This window comes from Pholcus phalangioides, unplaced genomic scaffold (assembly GCF_987345545.1).
Source record: "Pholcus phalangioides strain wild (caught in Gottingen) unplaced genomic scaffold, Ppha-v1.0 ptg000009l_1, whole genome shotgun sequence".
Lineage (NCBI taxonomy): Eukaryota > Metazoa > Arthropoda > Arachnida > Araneae > Pholcidae > Pholcus > Pholcus phalangioides.
Genome location: NW_028301602.1, coordinates 1,778,119 through 1,795,043, shown reverse-complemented (window position 1 = coordinate 1,795,043; position 16,925 = coordinate 1,778,119). Strand labels below are relative to the sequence as shown.

Genomic DNA, 16,925 nt, shown 5'->3' with positions numbered 1-16,925 from the left:
TTTTTTTCTGCCATACTCTATGGTCATTCTACGAGGAGTGGCATTTCCACAACAGCAAATTAGACCATTCGCCTACAGCAGAAAACACTTGAATCAAACTCAAAAACAACATAGCCACTCATATTCTACATTGAATGCTGTGAGCTCACGACATGGATCATTGATCATTTTTGTCACACCACAGTCATTTTTTGCACACTAGGGCTAATTAGACCGGGACCTACAATTTATTGCCAATTCCGAACGGCAGGTTTGTTTTTTATACTCATCGAGAGGTTGGTGCGCTAACCCCTTGATGAGGGGACTCCCTGTGGTAGCAACTTTCTGCTGCGGCCTTGTCACCATTTTTGTTGTACCCTGTGTCAGGAAGTTTTCTAACAAGGACGAACCTGTTATCGAACTTGAGACACCTCTATACATCCTTTGGTACTTTAGGCAAATATCTTATCAACCCGGGCTACCGCGCCCCTCACGACATGGAAGCGTATGCTTCTGTGGCATTGCTATTTTCCTGTTCATATATAACACAGTATACTAATTTGTACAGGGTAGGACAATCGAACCACACTCTTTATAGGTATTGAAAAGATGTAGGAAAACACTTTTTTAAATTTTTTGCAACAAATGTTTAGATCACAAATGGAAATTAATATGCAAGTAAAAAAAGTTTCACTTTTTGAACACCACTCCAGGAAGATGGCGACCATAATTTTGTACACACAGTATGAGTCTCATATGGGAATTCTTACGACACATTGTAGTACAGCCAGCATCAATAAATCTTCTGAAACACCTTTCCCAAACCACATCAGGATGTTTAGTAGCTTTCACGATCGCCAGACAATATGTAAAAAATGATTGTTGCTATCTTCCTAGAGTGATATTCAAATAAATAAAACTTTTTTGCTTGTATACTGATTTCTATTTGTGCTCTTAATATTTGTGGGAATAAATTGAAAAAAGTGTTTTCCTATGTCTTTTTAATAATTAAAGTTGAGGTTTAGCAACCCTACCATAGTAACCCTGTACTTGGTTAGTAGGTAGCATGAAGGAAACTCTGAGGATGATGCCACTCTTCTGCTATCCATACGAAGGTTTTTGACAGCTGGCTGATGCAAAGATATATTTTGGAAAGAGAGAAAATTCAACTGCCCCAAGGATGATGTCACTCTTCGGCTATCCATATGAAGGTTTTTAACAGCTGGCTGATGCAAACATATATTTTTTCTTTCCAAAATATATCTTCGCATCACAGCCAGCTGTTAAAAACCTTCGTATGAAAGAAACTGCCTTAAAATTTGACTATTACTACTAACACTTTTACTACTAACTTTTTATTTGTCTTTTGTGTACTTTATCATGTCGTTTTTTCTATTCTGTGCAAATTTTTATTTTTACTGCAAGCTGTAATTGGGTTTAAACCTGTAGCTTTGTATTATAAAAAATAAATAAATAAATAAAAAAAACACCAAAACATTGTCACTAGAATTAAGATTACTACCAAAATATATTTTGCCAATGTGTAGCAGAAAACTCTTTGATTTTAATGTTAGGGATTAGTATTTTTATTGGAATTCTTTGGTAATTCATAAAAACTGAATTTATATTTAAATTTAATATTAATGTTTACGCATCCTATTTTATTCTTGTTACAAAAAAATATAACTGCAGTTTTATGTATATACATTGAAAGGAAAATAGAACTATGAGGAGGCAGTATACACATGAGGTATACCAGTTGGAAAAGCGACGCGGAAAATTAAGAAGTGTGTTCGAATCTTTAAAGTGAATTATTTTCAAAAGTTATTTCATTCGTTTGAAAATATATCAATTTTGATATATCAAGAAACATTAATAAATATCAATATCACAAAATGAAATCAAGTAATACAATCAAAAACGGAACTTTATTTAAAATGCTTAAAAAAGATTTTGGAGACAAAATTCGAAATATAGTTTAGTTATATCACATATCGTGCTCTGCTGCGCTTTGTCGTAAATACTCTTCATATAACTGACGCTAGAAAAGGGAAAAAGAATCAAATATTTTTCTAAACTGCAAAGAAACATACATGTGATAAAACAAGATTTTATACGAATGTATTCCACCACATAATTTCAATAGTTAAAAAAGTTCTCCCAATCGGTTATGAAAAACTTGATGAATTTACAATTACATGCATTTATCTACCATACAAAATGTGTGCTACGTTTGCTATGATTGATTAGTATTTGAAATTGTTCAATTAAATTTTCTTTATCAACCAGTTGAAAATTTTAATCAATTCCCAGCCCTAATATGTAAATAGACGTGCCCCCACACACATACGCGCGCGAACAGCAATTTTTATATTTCTATTAAATGTGATTAGCATATATTAGAATTTTTACTCAATTTTTCTATTAACTTCCATTCTATTTTACTTAATTTTTTCGTACAATCTCTTACGTATATTTCGCATTGTAATGTATTTTACGTTTTTTTAATTTCCTGTTAATGTTTCTCATTTTCCTATTTATTATTATTATTATCTGGTTTAGCAATAGTGTTAGTATACCTCGACCTTGACTAGTTTTGTGTAGAGCTTGCGACAGGAGATTTCCCTGGTCTAGGGGTATAGTAGCTGATAGTTTCAATTGTAAAGTGCGCGTGGATAGGGCAAGGTTGGAACTCGAGGTCGAAGCGTTACAGGAAAAGTTAGGGTTCTAGAGGGCCCAGTTATAATGGAGTCACTTGTCATCAAGCCACCTGTTGATGAAGAGGCAATCTCCGTGAACAACGGCAGTTTAGAGGGCAAATGGGTGGTCATGGATGAGGTAGAGGGGGATAGTGATAAGGGTTTAATCATCGGCGATTCTATGGTTAATGAACTTGGGAACAGAGTGTGTAGGGATTTTCGGGGTTTTGAGCACTGCTGTCTTCCTGGGGGGAAGGGAAGATTGGCATTCGAGATGTTTTTCATCGTCAAAAGTTGCCCATGCGGGTGATTCGGTGGGTGGGAATGAATCAGGTAGAATCGAATATTAGTGAGTCTCTGTCAGAGTACCGGGATTTACTATTATCTGCTGGGGAAGGGGGGGGGGGTTCAGATGTGGCAGTGATTTCAGTGATGCCAAGGGTAGTAGGGGCTTTAGGAGTAGGATCCACCAATTCAATATAGGCCTAAAGGACATTTGCTCCTCACTTGGGGTCACGTTCTTATAGCTTCCCGCATTTACCGATAGGTGGCTTCGTTCGGATTGGATCCATCTCAATAAAGGGGGGGGGGGGTTTACAATAGTCTTAGGTTAGGTTTTTTTACTCCCATACCATGTAGTCAGGAATGCAGGTTTATTAATGATAATCACAACAGTACTGATGGGGAATTACCCCTGCTAACTTGGATGGCTTCTCGATTGACACTAAATAACCGGGCAAATTAAAATGTGTGCTAATTAATGCCAAGAGCTTGGATAATAAGAAATATTTTTTAGAAACTATGATGGTTGTGGAGAGCCTGGATCTTATAGCCATTACTGAATCTTGGGCAAACGATGGGGATGAATCTTTCTTACACATCTCAGGATAGATGCTTTTTTGAGAAATAGATCTGATAGGAAAGGGGGCGGGTGGAGCGTTGATATACGTGAAATCATATTTGAAGGCTAGAGAGTGTAACGTGCAGAGAAGTGATATTGAAACTATATGGATTGAGCTTGAGAACAAAAGACGCCATAAACTTATTGTTGGGGTTTGTTACAATCCACCGAATAGGGATCCAAACTACATAGCTAAATTTCATGATGAAATTTCCTACATGTGTAAGAGGGTTCTCATACTAGGGGATTTCAATTACCCAGGTATTAATTGGGAGAACCTTTCATCTAGAGATCAGTATGAAAGAGACTTTCTTAAGTTGGTGCTCGTAATTTTTTTGTATCAGCATGAATCAGAAGCTACTAGAGGTACTGCTATTTTGGATTTAGTTTTTACTACTTCTGAGGATCTTGTTGAACATGTTTCGGTGGAGGAAGAATTTTCTTCCAGTGATCATCGTATCATCAGATTACACTGTAAATTTTCCTTGGGTAAGGTTGATAACAAAAGACTGGTTCCTTGTTTTCGGGGAACTAACTTTGATGTTTTGAGAGGAAGGTTAGCGGAAGTTTTCAAAGACCGGTTGGAATAAGTATGGGTGGTGAGTCAATGGTAAGAATTTAGTACAAAGCTGTCTTCTGTTTTGCACAACGTCATACCCTTTGTTTGAAAAAAGCGTGCTTGTACATCCATGGTTCATAACTCTTTCAGGTTAAAAAAATTCAAGGACTTTTCCAGGCAAAATTCTAAAATTCAAGGATGTTTATATTACACTCGATAAAAATTAATTTTTTCAAAAAAGTTAAATATATTCTAAATCTAAATTAAAAACTTAGCATTCTTAATTGATAATTAAAAATTAAGTTTTTAAGATATATAATTTCCATATAACAGTTATTTTTCTTGTTTTTATTCATAGACAATAGGCCTACCAAATTCTGAAAGGACTTGCTTTTAGAATAACAATTGAAGTTTAGCATACAAAATGACATTTTATTTTTGAAACGATACTAAACTTTATAAGCTTTAAAACTTTAAAGCTTAACTTTTTCACCAAAAAGGAAAACCTTGAATAAAAAGCATTATTATTATTCACACTTTAAGCTATGAAAAACTATGTAACAGCTTAATCAAAAACCTCAGGATGGTAGAATTCAGTTTCTCCGGAACATTAGGAGATTGTAGAAAGTTCTTCTAAGAATAATTAAGTTAAATAATTAAATGCTTTTGCATTGTAAAATTTATTTTGCTGGGGGTGGGGGTGTCAGGGGTTTGCAGACGTAATACTTTAACAGCCCCTTAATATGGTCAGCCTGTTTATTACTGAACCATGGTTGAAGAACCCTTTGGCCGCGTGCGTCTAATGAAGTCAATCCGCCGCATTTGACGATAAATGAAGGGGGACCGGACACTGCATTTGAACATGGAGGAAAGAATCCCTCCTCTTTGGCATTTGAACCAGAAATCTGAATAACACGGTGTTATCAACTATCACGTGGCGGTATCGTGTTTTGTTGCCAGATTTTAGGTAACAAGCACTAAGGAAAAATACCTCCGGTTTACGTGACCATACATCCCGCAACTCATTGCTATTGCTTCGCTCTCTTTTTTGTATGGGTTGAACGTTTGAGAGGAACGGGGAATCAGAAAAAAGAAATTTAAGGCAGAAAAATCTTTTCAAGCACTCCAAAATGCTTTTATTTTTTTCAAGGACTGCGACGATTTTCAAGCACTTTTAAAGACTGTACGAACCCTGTACAACGCATCCTCTATGGTTCACGGATAGCATACATAACCTTTATCTTGAAAAGAGCATTCAGAGAGTACAAAAGTGAACGAGGTGACCTATCATTGTTTACTGATAAAAGAAAAGTGTTGAAGAAAGTGATAAATGATAGTAAAAAGGAAGTTGAATCTAGGTTGGCAAATAACATTGTCTCTGAACCAAAATTGTTTTTTCAATACGTCAATAATGGATGTAAGGTGACAGTTGGTACCCTCTTGATAGGAGGGTCTAAGTTAGAGAGCAATGTAAGGCGTGTGTAGTGCTTTCAATTACTTTTTCGTGTCAGTTTTTAATGGAGATAATGATATTTGATATAGGGGTGTTGCATGGGGTAATAAAACCCTTAACGATATGCAAGTAGGGTCACCAATTAGAGAATTCCAATTGACGAGCGGCTTAGATTTTCTGAACATTGTTCAGCGGTGGTCACAAAAGCGAATAGAATGCTTGGTCTCATTTTTCAAAAGGTCTCTTCACGTTCTCCTAGTCATTCTTCCGTTTTTTCGAGGCTTAGATAATCCGGGACTGGAGTATGCTTTAAGGTTTTGGAGACCATACCTACAGTGGGACATAGACTTGGTTGAAGGGGTGCAGAGAAGAGCTACGCGTGTCCTTATTGGCACACAGGGCTTGAGTTATGAAGAGAGACTTCATTTTTTGAATATGTTTACATTGGATGAACGCAAGTGTCGAGGAGATATGATCAAAGTGTTCAAAATTTTCAACGGGATGGATAGGATGGACCATGAACTTTTAGTACATCGCCAATCGACTGCTTTTACAAGGGGACACCAGTATTGATTGGTGAGGGACAATGCAAGGTTATAGTGTCGCTGGGAATTTTTCTCTAATAGGGTTGTTAATAAATGGAATAGCTTACCCCTGGAGGTAGTAAATTGTAACACAATTGACACGCTTAAAAAGAAATACGATAAACATGTTGGGGTATAAATTGAGAAGCTATACATACTTAGAATAAGGCAACCATAAGTATTCTTTATGGGCATTGTATAATATTTGATCATGTATATATATTGTTTATAATTTTTGTGATTGTGTTTTTAATTGGGTTTCTGTATTTTTGAAATATATGACATCCATAGTTGCTATGGGCATCTTTTTCTCAGCCACCTCATTGGGCATTTTGCCTGTTGTGGCGTTGTATTTGTATTTTTGTTTTATCACAACTAGTTTGCCTAAAATCTATAGAAATTTATTTATTTATACTATTTTGCTCGGCTGAGGCCTATACAAGGGAATGCGGTGGTGAAGTTTAACAGAAAGGATTGATGTTACAAAGGAAATCAGAGACTGTTGTACAATTGATAATGTTTGACGGGAGGTTTTTCCAATCAGTTATTGTTCAAGGAAAGAAACTAAATTTGAAATAATCTGTGGATGCAAAGATGGGTTTCAATTTTTGTGAATGGTTAATTTTTTTTGTAAAGTATTAAAGTATGTAAAGTATGAAGTACATGAATCTGGGGAATTAGAAAATTGGAAATGTCAATATGAAAATGGCCATGAATGATTTTGAAAAGAAAAGTTAATCAAGAGATATGTGTATGGGTCAAAAGCCGTTGCATATTGGGTTGGTGCTTGAGTTCAGTGACGGAGGCTGACCAACAGTTAAAAATGAAACGGGCGGATTTATTTTGAATAGATCATAATTTGTCTATGTTTGAGAGAGTACAAATACAAAATACAATACAAATACAACGCCACAACAGACAAAATGCCCAACGAGGTGGCTGCTAAAAAGATGCCCATAAAAATATGGTTGTCATATATTTCAAAAATACAGCAACCCAATTAAAAATGCAATTAACACAAATTATTAACAATATATACACATGATAAAATATTATACAATGCCCATAAAGAATACTTATGGTTGTCTTATTCTAAGAATGGATAGCTTCTCGATTTATCCCAACATGTTTATCGTATTTCTTTTTAAATGTGTCAATTGTGTTACAATTTACTACCTCCGGGGGTAAGCTATTCCATTTATTAACAACCCTATTAGAGAAAAATTCCCTGCAACACCATAACCTTGCATTGTCCCTCACCAATTGATACTGGTGTCCCCTTGTAAAAGCAGTCGATTGGCAGTGTACTAAAAGTTCATGGTCCATCCTATCCATCCCATTGAAAATTTTGAACATTTTGATCATATCTCCTCGACACCTGCGTTCATCCAATGTAAACATATTCAAAAAATGAAGTCTCTCTTCATAACTCAAGCCCTGTGTGCCAATAAGGACACGCGTAGCTCTTCTCTGCACCCCTTCAACCAAGTCTATGTCCCTCTGTAGGCATGGTCTCCAAAACCTTACAGCATACTCAAGTCCAGGACGAACTAATCCTCGAAAAAGCGGAAGAATGATTTTAGGAGAACGCGAAGAGACCTTTTTGAAAATGAGACCAAGCATTCTATTCACTTTTTTGACCACCGCTGAACAATGTTCAGAAAACCTAAGTCGCTCATCAATGAGAATTCCCAAATCGGTGACCCTAGTTGAATTCGGGATAGTGACACCATTCAACTCGTAAGAGAACCGTGGGTTGTTCAAACCAAAATGAGCGACCATGCACTTATCAACGCTAAACGTCATGCTCCATTCATTTGCCCATGCTGCAATCCTGTTTAAGTTGGTCTGGAGCAACTCCCTATCACTTTCATTCCCGATTACCCCCATCAGCTTCACATCATCTGCGAATTTGCTAGTAATCCCATCGGAAGAATGGGGTTTCCAGATTTTGCAGGCATATGAGAGTACAGGAAGGATGTAGGTTTGGAAGCAGAGATGTCTGAGGTGACGGGTGGAATTTTTGAGGTTTCGATGAAGAAAAAAAAAGGTGTTTTGGAGACACTTATGAAAGACTTTATCAAAATGGAGATTGGTGATTAGAACCAAACTGACTCAATCTTGGGAATTTGTGAAAGAGATTGACATTGGGAATGTGAGAGTAAAGTGCCACCTACTACTAAACCAGACATGCACCTCATCCATATTCCTCTGCGAAACCTCTAACGAATTGGTACATGTTGGAATGTGCGTGTACGTGCAGTGAAACCTGATGTAAAGTTTGTTTCTGTGTAATGCGTGTTATGTGTAGTGCTGCCATCTACCACATATTTTTCGAACTATGAGTGAAGTGCAATGTTTGACGATTTTACCATTGTAGGCCCGTTGCTCTCTGCGGCGAGACTTTTTAATGGGGAGACCGGCATGCATTCGCACGTCGAAGTTGGGAACTGCGGAAAACCAACTTCAGCCGACCACCACTGCAGCAATGGTGGGGTTCGAACCCGGGACCTTGCGATGTGAGTCCTTCACTATGACCACTCGACCACCACAGTGGCTGAAGTGCCACCTGCCTACAACAATTACTTGAAAATGATATATTCTGTGGAATTTGAAGGAAAAAAATCCCCTAAAAATCAGTGTTTTTACCCAAGAAATAAAAAAAAAAATTAAAAAAAAATTCCCAACTTCAAAGGAAGAGCAAAAGAGAATGAGACATCCCATTCAACAACACAAGTACATGGTACCTTTTCTTTATCTATAGAGAACAGATCGGTGCAGATTATTATTTTTTTAACAGCTTTAATTGGTGAGATACAGTGTTCTCAATCTAAAACTGTGAAAAAGTCCTTTTTGAAAAAAAATTCATGTTTGAGGCTTTTATTATAAGGTAACAATATACAATATAAACAGTAAAAAATGTATCATAAGAACAAGCTCTAAGTCAAGATCAACAGAAAATTATGTGAAAAAAAATGATTGCAATATAGAGTTATTCAAAATATACTCATTTACTCAAAAAGTTATAGTCATAGCTTATTATAATTTATAGGTATTTTCTTGCTTATAAATCATATTTAATAGGCAAGAAAAAAAGCCAAAAATTTATAAATATTTAAAGTGCACAAAAAAAAAAGGGAAAACCTTACCTTCTTTGGTTTCACCAACTCTCTCACATATTCACTTTTCTCCAACAAAACACGTTTCTGCTTCTTTGTAAGCGTTGGACTAAGCCTAAAATGAAATATCAAAACATTAAGTATGCTTCAAAAACATGTGAATGAATGAAAAAAGTTGAAATTGATTTATTTCATATACTATTTTGAAGTGAAAAACTAAGAAAATTGCCAAGAAATATTTTGAGGATGAAATTACATTGAGTGCATTAATAAAGTCATGACTCTCAACCAGTGTGTCCTGACAATTTACGGTGACTCTGAAGAGCTTCTAAATCGATTACTACATACCCCAAAATTTTCAAAATTCTAAAGGGTAAAAGTTTGCTGCTTCAAAGAATCAAATCAACGAAAGCATCTGAAAAAATATGGATTTTTTTTTCAAAATGGTAAGAAATTCTACAAAACACATCAACTTTGCTTGCATGATGTGAAAGCGTCAATTAAATACCAATAGAGTTTCAATAGAATTAACGTCTGCTTAAATTTCTCTACACAGCGAAAGTTTAACTAGAATATTCACATTTCTATTTATTAGCATTGAAAATATATTTCTAGCAAAATGTTCTCTATCTCTCTCATGATTTTTTCATTGAAACTTTCACAGCCGAATCCAGTTTTATTACCTACATTTTGTACTTTCAAAGGCAGATAGTGTCTTATCAGGTTTTCGGACTACCTGCTTCAAGTGTTTTCAATGACCAATTTATAAATGATTATCAAAAACCAACTATTTAATACTTAAAAAACAAGTTGTTGGTATGGTAATAAAATGAATGAGTTTATAACATCTGTGAAAATTTTTACAAAAAATTATAATATACATTAATACAATTCAAATGATACAGTTAGTCTCGTTTTCTTTTTTGAAATACAGAAATTTTCACAAACATTTTCACAAACAATTTTAAAAAATTTAGTTTTTACTTTTATTATTTTCCCTTTTCCACCCATGTGCAAACTGGTTATGTGTAAGTATGTCAAAATTTTCAATCATACAAGATTTAGGACATGACTATAGTCTCTTTGATGCAACACAAAACAGATCGTATGATAATAGACACAATATTGTGACAACACAATATGCAATAATATTATGACAGATAGGTGGCAGAGAATTCATTGCTTGTCTCATGCCTGACATTCCGTCCACATTACAAAGAATCTCACCAAATCATTCCACCACAACGCAGATGGACTTTCCTCATGAAATTATCATAAGAATCAAATGAACATGCTATAAATGATTTAAATAATGATTACAATCAAATTATGAAATAAAAAGTTGAAAAGAAATTTTTTCCTAATGCATTTGAAATAGGTAAATTTTCATAAAAATTACCTTAATTTGTGAATTTTCTATGATTAATTTTGTAATTAATGAATTGTTTTAATGAAAAAAGAAACAGCAAATTTGTTATATAGATATTCGAATGTATTTCACTCAATATTTATTTCATTAATCCTTTAAGCAGCATTGACAAGCCCAGATAAGTTGATTTTGTAAAATTGAAAACCTCCTAAAAAATCGAAAGAAAACCAACTTCATTGAGAAATATATGGCATTTGTGGAAGAGGGTTTAGTGATTTTTGTTGTGCTGCTTAAAGGGTTAATGATTTTCCACAGACAAAAAATATACATAACATATACTAACTTAGAAAACCATCTGGCAAACACCAGAAGAATTATTGAAGCAGCCATCATTACAGATAATACAATGGTATGATAGTCAGCAGGCAGTGTCTTCCAGAATATATGGATAGGAGTCTGTTAAAATAAAAAATAAAACAATAATCAATGACTGAGGAAAATTAAAAAAAAACTACCAATAAATAACAAAATAACAAACTGCTTCCGCACTCAAATATTCCTCTTTTGATTGTTTATTTTTTTTAATTATTAACACTCTTTAACAATTATGATTTAAGAAAAATTCCAAGATATCCCAATAATTTTTGTAGAACTGAGATCGGGAGAAAAAAGTATGTACTATATATTGTAGATGTCAAATCAGTTGTTTGTGGAGGAAAATATATTTTACTAGCTATAATAACTGGTGCTGCCAGGATTTTCTTTAATGAGGCTTTTTGGATCACATGATATCTCCCTCTTTCTTTGAGGGACCGTATCTAAGTTAACCAATATGGACACTAATTTTCGTGCTTGAGAAGATATAAAAAGTTGAAATCAATGTTATTGCCTGGATATCCTACTCAAAATTAGGTCTGGTTAATTACTTCATATTTAAGCCCCTGGGCTTCGTATATCTCTAAGCGAACTCAATATTTCAAAAATCAAGAATTCTATATAATTTTTAAAATTATTGATGTGAAAACCCTATCAAATTTCCACATTTCTACAGTAAAATCAGCAATTTTAACACTGATTTCTATAAGGATCACCCTTTTCCTGACCCTCATAGCGATGCTGATTATGACGTCTATTCAAAAAGCCTCATTACTAGGAGTATTGAAAATGTGGCAAACCATTATAAAGGCATAAACTATTATACATATATACTGGCAACATTAAAGTAGTGACAAACCATTGTAAAAGCATATACACATCTGAAACACATTGCATGGAACCACGGTAACCAAAGTAAACATTCCGAAAGTTAAATTAAGAAAACTTTCCATTCCTCCCCCCCACCCAAGGCAGGTTCTGCATTGCTCCCCCAGAATATGATTCCATGTCAGTCTTTTCATGCAGAATAGAGAAATCACATCTACATATAATGATCATAAAACATAAGTTTCTTCTCGTGGATGCTATCAGTGATTGATAATCTTGGGTATATTAACTGTTAAAAGCTTTATATAGCTTAAAGCTTTATATTTTACTTTCTGAAGACATACTTAATCGGATGATCAATACAAAGCTGCTGACGAAAAAAACTTGTTCACCAAACGGCTGTGAATGGAATACAATAACGATTATACAGGAATTTCGTCAACCAAGGTCATGCCCATGATAAATGATTGCCGATAAATGCTACATAAACAAAGTCACATCTTTGCCAGTTGCTTAAATGTGGTCACCACGACTTTTTTACAGCTGCTCGATAGAAATGACCACGGCTGTCCTTTATGGGTGTTTTCCCAGCAGTCATTGACGTCATGACAACGTGAAAGCCCACGTAAAATTTAATTTTCTGCGAAAATCCGGAGAAATTTTAACAAATCCTGAGAGCGGGAGGAAGGATGAAAAATCCAGAGTTCCCCCGCCTAAAACCGGAGAGTTGGCAAGTCTGCAACCATGTTTAGCTGTGGGAAATTATTCAATTTTTTACATTATAGATACCTCATTCTGCCTATTGTGTGGTTCCTGTACGTTGAATTGGTTTAAATTTTCTTAACGAGTTTTAGCCATTACTTTTTTTTTTTTAATGAACAAAATATACAAGCTGAAAATATAAAAATGAAGCAATGAGGTGCTGTGACATACCAAGTAGAAGGAAACAACTTCTGTGCCATTTTGACCAAATATACTATTGAGCAAGACAGAATCATTTGCATCACTAGTGAGTATACTGATGAGCAATAAAAGAGGCAATGAAAGTCCAGCTAAAAACATGGCGATGCTCTTGCCACTTGATTGAAAGTTTTCACGTCTTTGCATGCTGTGAGGGGAAAAAATATTTTTTTCATTCCAATTCCAAATTAACTTGTCACAATATTAAAAAAAAATACTTTGGGTGGGCACCTACTTTTTTTTTCTTTATACCAAATGTTTTAGCTCATTTAAACTGTGAGCTTTCATGTTTCCAGCATAAGAGAAAAATCAATGATTATCAACTCAACAGATAGTCAAAACTGATAATTTAATCCCTTGCATATCAGGGCTTGACAAATCCTAGGTGCTAGGTCGTCATGGCAACTAAAAAATAAGTACTGGCCTCCCAAAATTTTTTATATGCAGTAACTAAACTGGAAAAGAAAAAACTAATATAGTATGTGCTTGTTAAATTAAAAGAACTTACTCATCTTCACGGATGAGTTTGCTAATAACATTCTCAATATGATTACAATCAGACTCTAGTGTATTCAAAGTATTCTGTACAGTCCTATTGATAGTTCTTTCTATATCCATACAAACAGCTTCAATCTGGTTCACACATCGGGCAGGCTGTAATGAGTAAAAGATATTATTGAGTCCCTCTAAGAAAAACAATAGTTAACAATAAAGAAAATATTAAAATTTGTGGATCGCCTTGCTATGATTTTGGTAAACAGCAGAAGTTCTTGGAGATTACATAGGACATGCCTTGTACTTGAAGTGAGTTATGAAAAGTTGTGATGTATGTATATATTTATAGACAGCAGTGTATGCAAGATCAACTTTTGGAGGAGGCACAAAAGGCTAAAATTTTCTTCCTGAGAAATTTTGAGTCACCACTGTTCAAAAACATTCAAATAAACAGAAATTGGTTAATATAGCATATGAAGGGTATTTTCTTTCAGTATTTCAAATTTTTTTCACCAAAATACTTTTTTCCCTAATTTTTGGTTGGCTTGTGGGGGGAGGGGGGCTACATACACCTCTGCTTATAGTGGGACAATATTTTGTCACTTGCTATGGTACACTATCCTTAAGAAAACTAGCACACATTTGCATTGTTAGCCTCAGAAGTCAAAATAACTATTTATTTTAGACTCGAGAAAGGTAATGGAACCCCCCCCCCCACCTTATCTCAGGGTAGCAAATTGGCATCATCAAGAGATATTAGATGAAACTGATTGAACAAAATCAACACTATTATTGCTGCCCTTGATTGGGCTGACTCGTGAAAAAATTTCATTATATTTTTACACTGACTAGACTAATACTTCCTGATGAATGAACAAACCCCAGAAAGCTGCTATCAGACTTATTCTGTTGCAAATTTATCCTCTTCCAGTTCAGCATCATGGCAGAGTCTAATATCCCTGATATGTTGGACAAACATTGAACATTAGCCTCACATTAGCCTCTTTGCTCAAGAGAAACTCATTCATTGAAGAAGGGATGTGAAAACCTAATGAACTACTTGAATCATTCATTTTTATGCAACGTGATATCAATGTTGCTTTGTGATAAAGTACAAAAAAAAGTCCAAATTGAACGTCAGATGTTATGTGGATGAGAAATTTCTTATCACACTCACTTTGTTAGGGTTTGGAATGTAAATTGTTGGAAGATCGAATCCTGCTTTATTCAAACCTGGTCTCTTGCACAATTCTTGGACAATCTGCATCAAAACTTTCTGGAAGAAAGAAGTAACAAATATATCAAGTTTTGTTTCTCTCAGAATTAATATTAGATTGGAAGCATTTCCCCTAGAACAAAATTTAACTGATTATTTTTCCTAACTTTAATTTGCTATGCAATTTAATGCTGGGTCAGTTTCAAAAATTGTTTTCCAAAAAAAATTTTTTTTTTAAATCACACTATACCTGCCTGTCAGCTTCGTGTCCAGCCTCATCTGCTTTGCTAAGATACATCTTTATCCTGTCACTGTGTTTTGTATTCAATCCCTCAACCAAGTTCAATGTCCTTTTACAAAGAGCCTGGCCGATTGGATCAAAAAACACAAAAATAAGATCTGCCATGCCACCTGCAAAATTAAAAAAAATAAATAAAAATACAGAAAGGGTCTCAAAGTGCCAGTCTATTTATAACACATATGAGTGATTATAAACAAACAAACAAACAGGAGTCATACATATTTTACTGACTGAAAAATTTACAAGTGTAATTCTAATTTGTTGAAGGCTTTTCAAATTGAAGAATTGAAAATTTAGTACTGTAATTAAACTGTATGAATTAACTGGATACCTTAACCAAAAAAAAAAACAAAAAAAACTGCCAGATTATCTCTGAGAAGAAAATAAAGCAATAAGGCTAACAAGAAATAAATGTGAAGGTTTTGTTTCCCGGTTTAAACCAGGGTGTGCACTCATTCTCCAGCACGCCTCTATTTGGGAGTAGAATACGCATACAGTGGTAGATATATAAGGGGTGATCAAATGAAAAGGCACGAAACGACGTAAAAACGTAACAGTTAAATATTGCATATTCCGCCATGGGAGAACGTAGCGAGACATCTCGGGATGTGATTGGAGTCTCTGACTGGGATCGGAGCATGCGCGGGCGCCCGCATGCGCAGGAGAGAGCAGAGGCTCTTATCAAAAGCGGCGTCCAAATGATGCGGCAGTCCGTATGAGGACAAGATGGCGTTCGTGTTGCAAAATTCGACGATTGAGGAGCAGCGAGGTGTTATCCAATTTCTGACAGTGGAAGGTGAGAAACCGGCAGCTATTCATCGCCGGATGGTGACAGTTTACGGGGAGAAATGTGTCTCTGACAAGTCTGTCAGAAAATGGAGTGCCCGTTTTCGTGCAGGCCGTGAGAGTGTGGGTGATGACCCGAGACCAGGCCAGGCAAACACTGTCATCACGAGCGATCTCATCGACAAGGTGGACGACCAAGTGAGAAGTGATCAGCGTGTCACATTGCGAATTTTGGCGGTGAAGGTGGATGTCAGCTATGGAATCATGTGGACAATTGTTCACGACAGGTTGCGATATCGGAAGGTGTGTGCCGCTTGGGTTCCGAAGCAGCTCACCGACCAGCAAAAGGAACTTCGTATGGGGCTAGCACTGCAACATCTGTTTTGGTATCAAGAAGACCCCGCTTTCATGGAGCAGATCGTCACAGGTGATGAAACCTGGTGCCATCACTACGAGCCAGAGACAAAGCAGGACAGCATGCAGTGGAAGCATGCGTCGTCACCTCCCCCTAAAAAGTTCAAAGCCATGCCGTCAGCAGGCAAGGTGTTGCTCACCGTCTTTTTCGACGTTCAAGGTCTGCTACTTGTGGAATTCCTCAAGCACAGAAAAACCATTAACTTCGATGTGTACTGTGAGACACTCCGACGCCTACGCAGGTCCATCAAAAACAAAAGACCGGGGCTGCTCACGAAGGGTGTGGTTCTGCTCCATGATAACGCGCGTCCACACGTCTCCAAAGTCACACACATGGAACTGGCCAAGTTCAAGTGGGAGCCGTTGGACCATCCATCCGCCCTACAGTCCGGACATGTCGCCATAATACATAGTAAATACATACAGTAGCCTTTCGATAATCTGGCCTATTCAGTAATCTAGTGATTTTTAGATAGGTTGTTTTTTTATTAGCATACAAGAGGGAAAACATGTTGCTGAATGTCTGTGCAAATAAGCTTATATTATTTAAATGGGCTTTTTAATTGACTTCCAGTAATGCAGTGATTTTGCTAATTTGGCACACCCTGGTCTTCTAATATGTGTTGGATTAACAAGAATCTACTGCATGTAATATAACTACAGTGACGAACTGCCTTAAGGCAAAAAAATTGTTCTCTCATAAATGTCCAAATTATCCCAATATTCCATCATAAATTACATTTCTACTACTATTTTACTCTCGAGAAGACAAATCATGTAGGGCTCACTCAAAAAGTAGAAAAAAAGCAGGAATAGAAAGTAGGATAGGGGGAGGGTAACCCCCTTAGACAACATAATCATAGCATAATAAAAAAAATTTAGGTTTT

General features: G+C 35.8%; 1 protein-coding gene across 3 annotated transcripts in view; it reads right to left on the bottom strand.

Moving 5' to 3' along the window:
* Positions 1 to 1,888: 1,888 nt before the first annotated feature.
* Positions 1,889 to 16,925, bottom strand: part of LOC149081612 (uncharacterized) — a 60,339-nt gene continuing 45,302 nt past the window's right edge. For all 3 annotated transcript variants that reach the window (XM_089237014.1, XM_089237015.1, XM_089237016.1), the window contains 7 exons: positions 14,788 to 14,948; positions 14,499 to 14,597; positions 13,335 to 13,480; positions 12,800 to 12,974; positions 11,007 to 11,119; positions 9,325 to 9,409; positions 1,889 to 2,020 (listed from right to left, as the gene is read on the bottom strand). In XM_089237014.1, the coding sequence (XP_089093140.1) occupies positions 1,967 to 2,020; positions 9,325 to 9,409; positions 11,007 to 11,119; positions 12,800 to 12,974; positions 13,335 to 13,480; positions 14,499 to 14,597; positions 14,788 to 14,948 (833 nt within the window). In that variant the 3' untranslated portion in view covers positions 1,889 to 1,966. The remainder of the gene's footprint in view (positions 2,021 to 9,324; positions 9,410 to 11,006; positions 11,120 to 12,799; positions 12,975 to 13,334; positions 13,481 to 14,498; positions 14,598 to 14,787; positions 14,949 to 16,925) is intronic.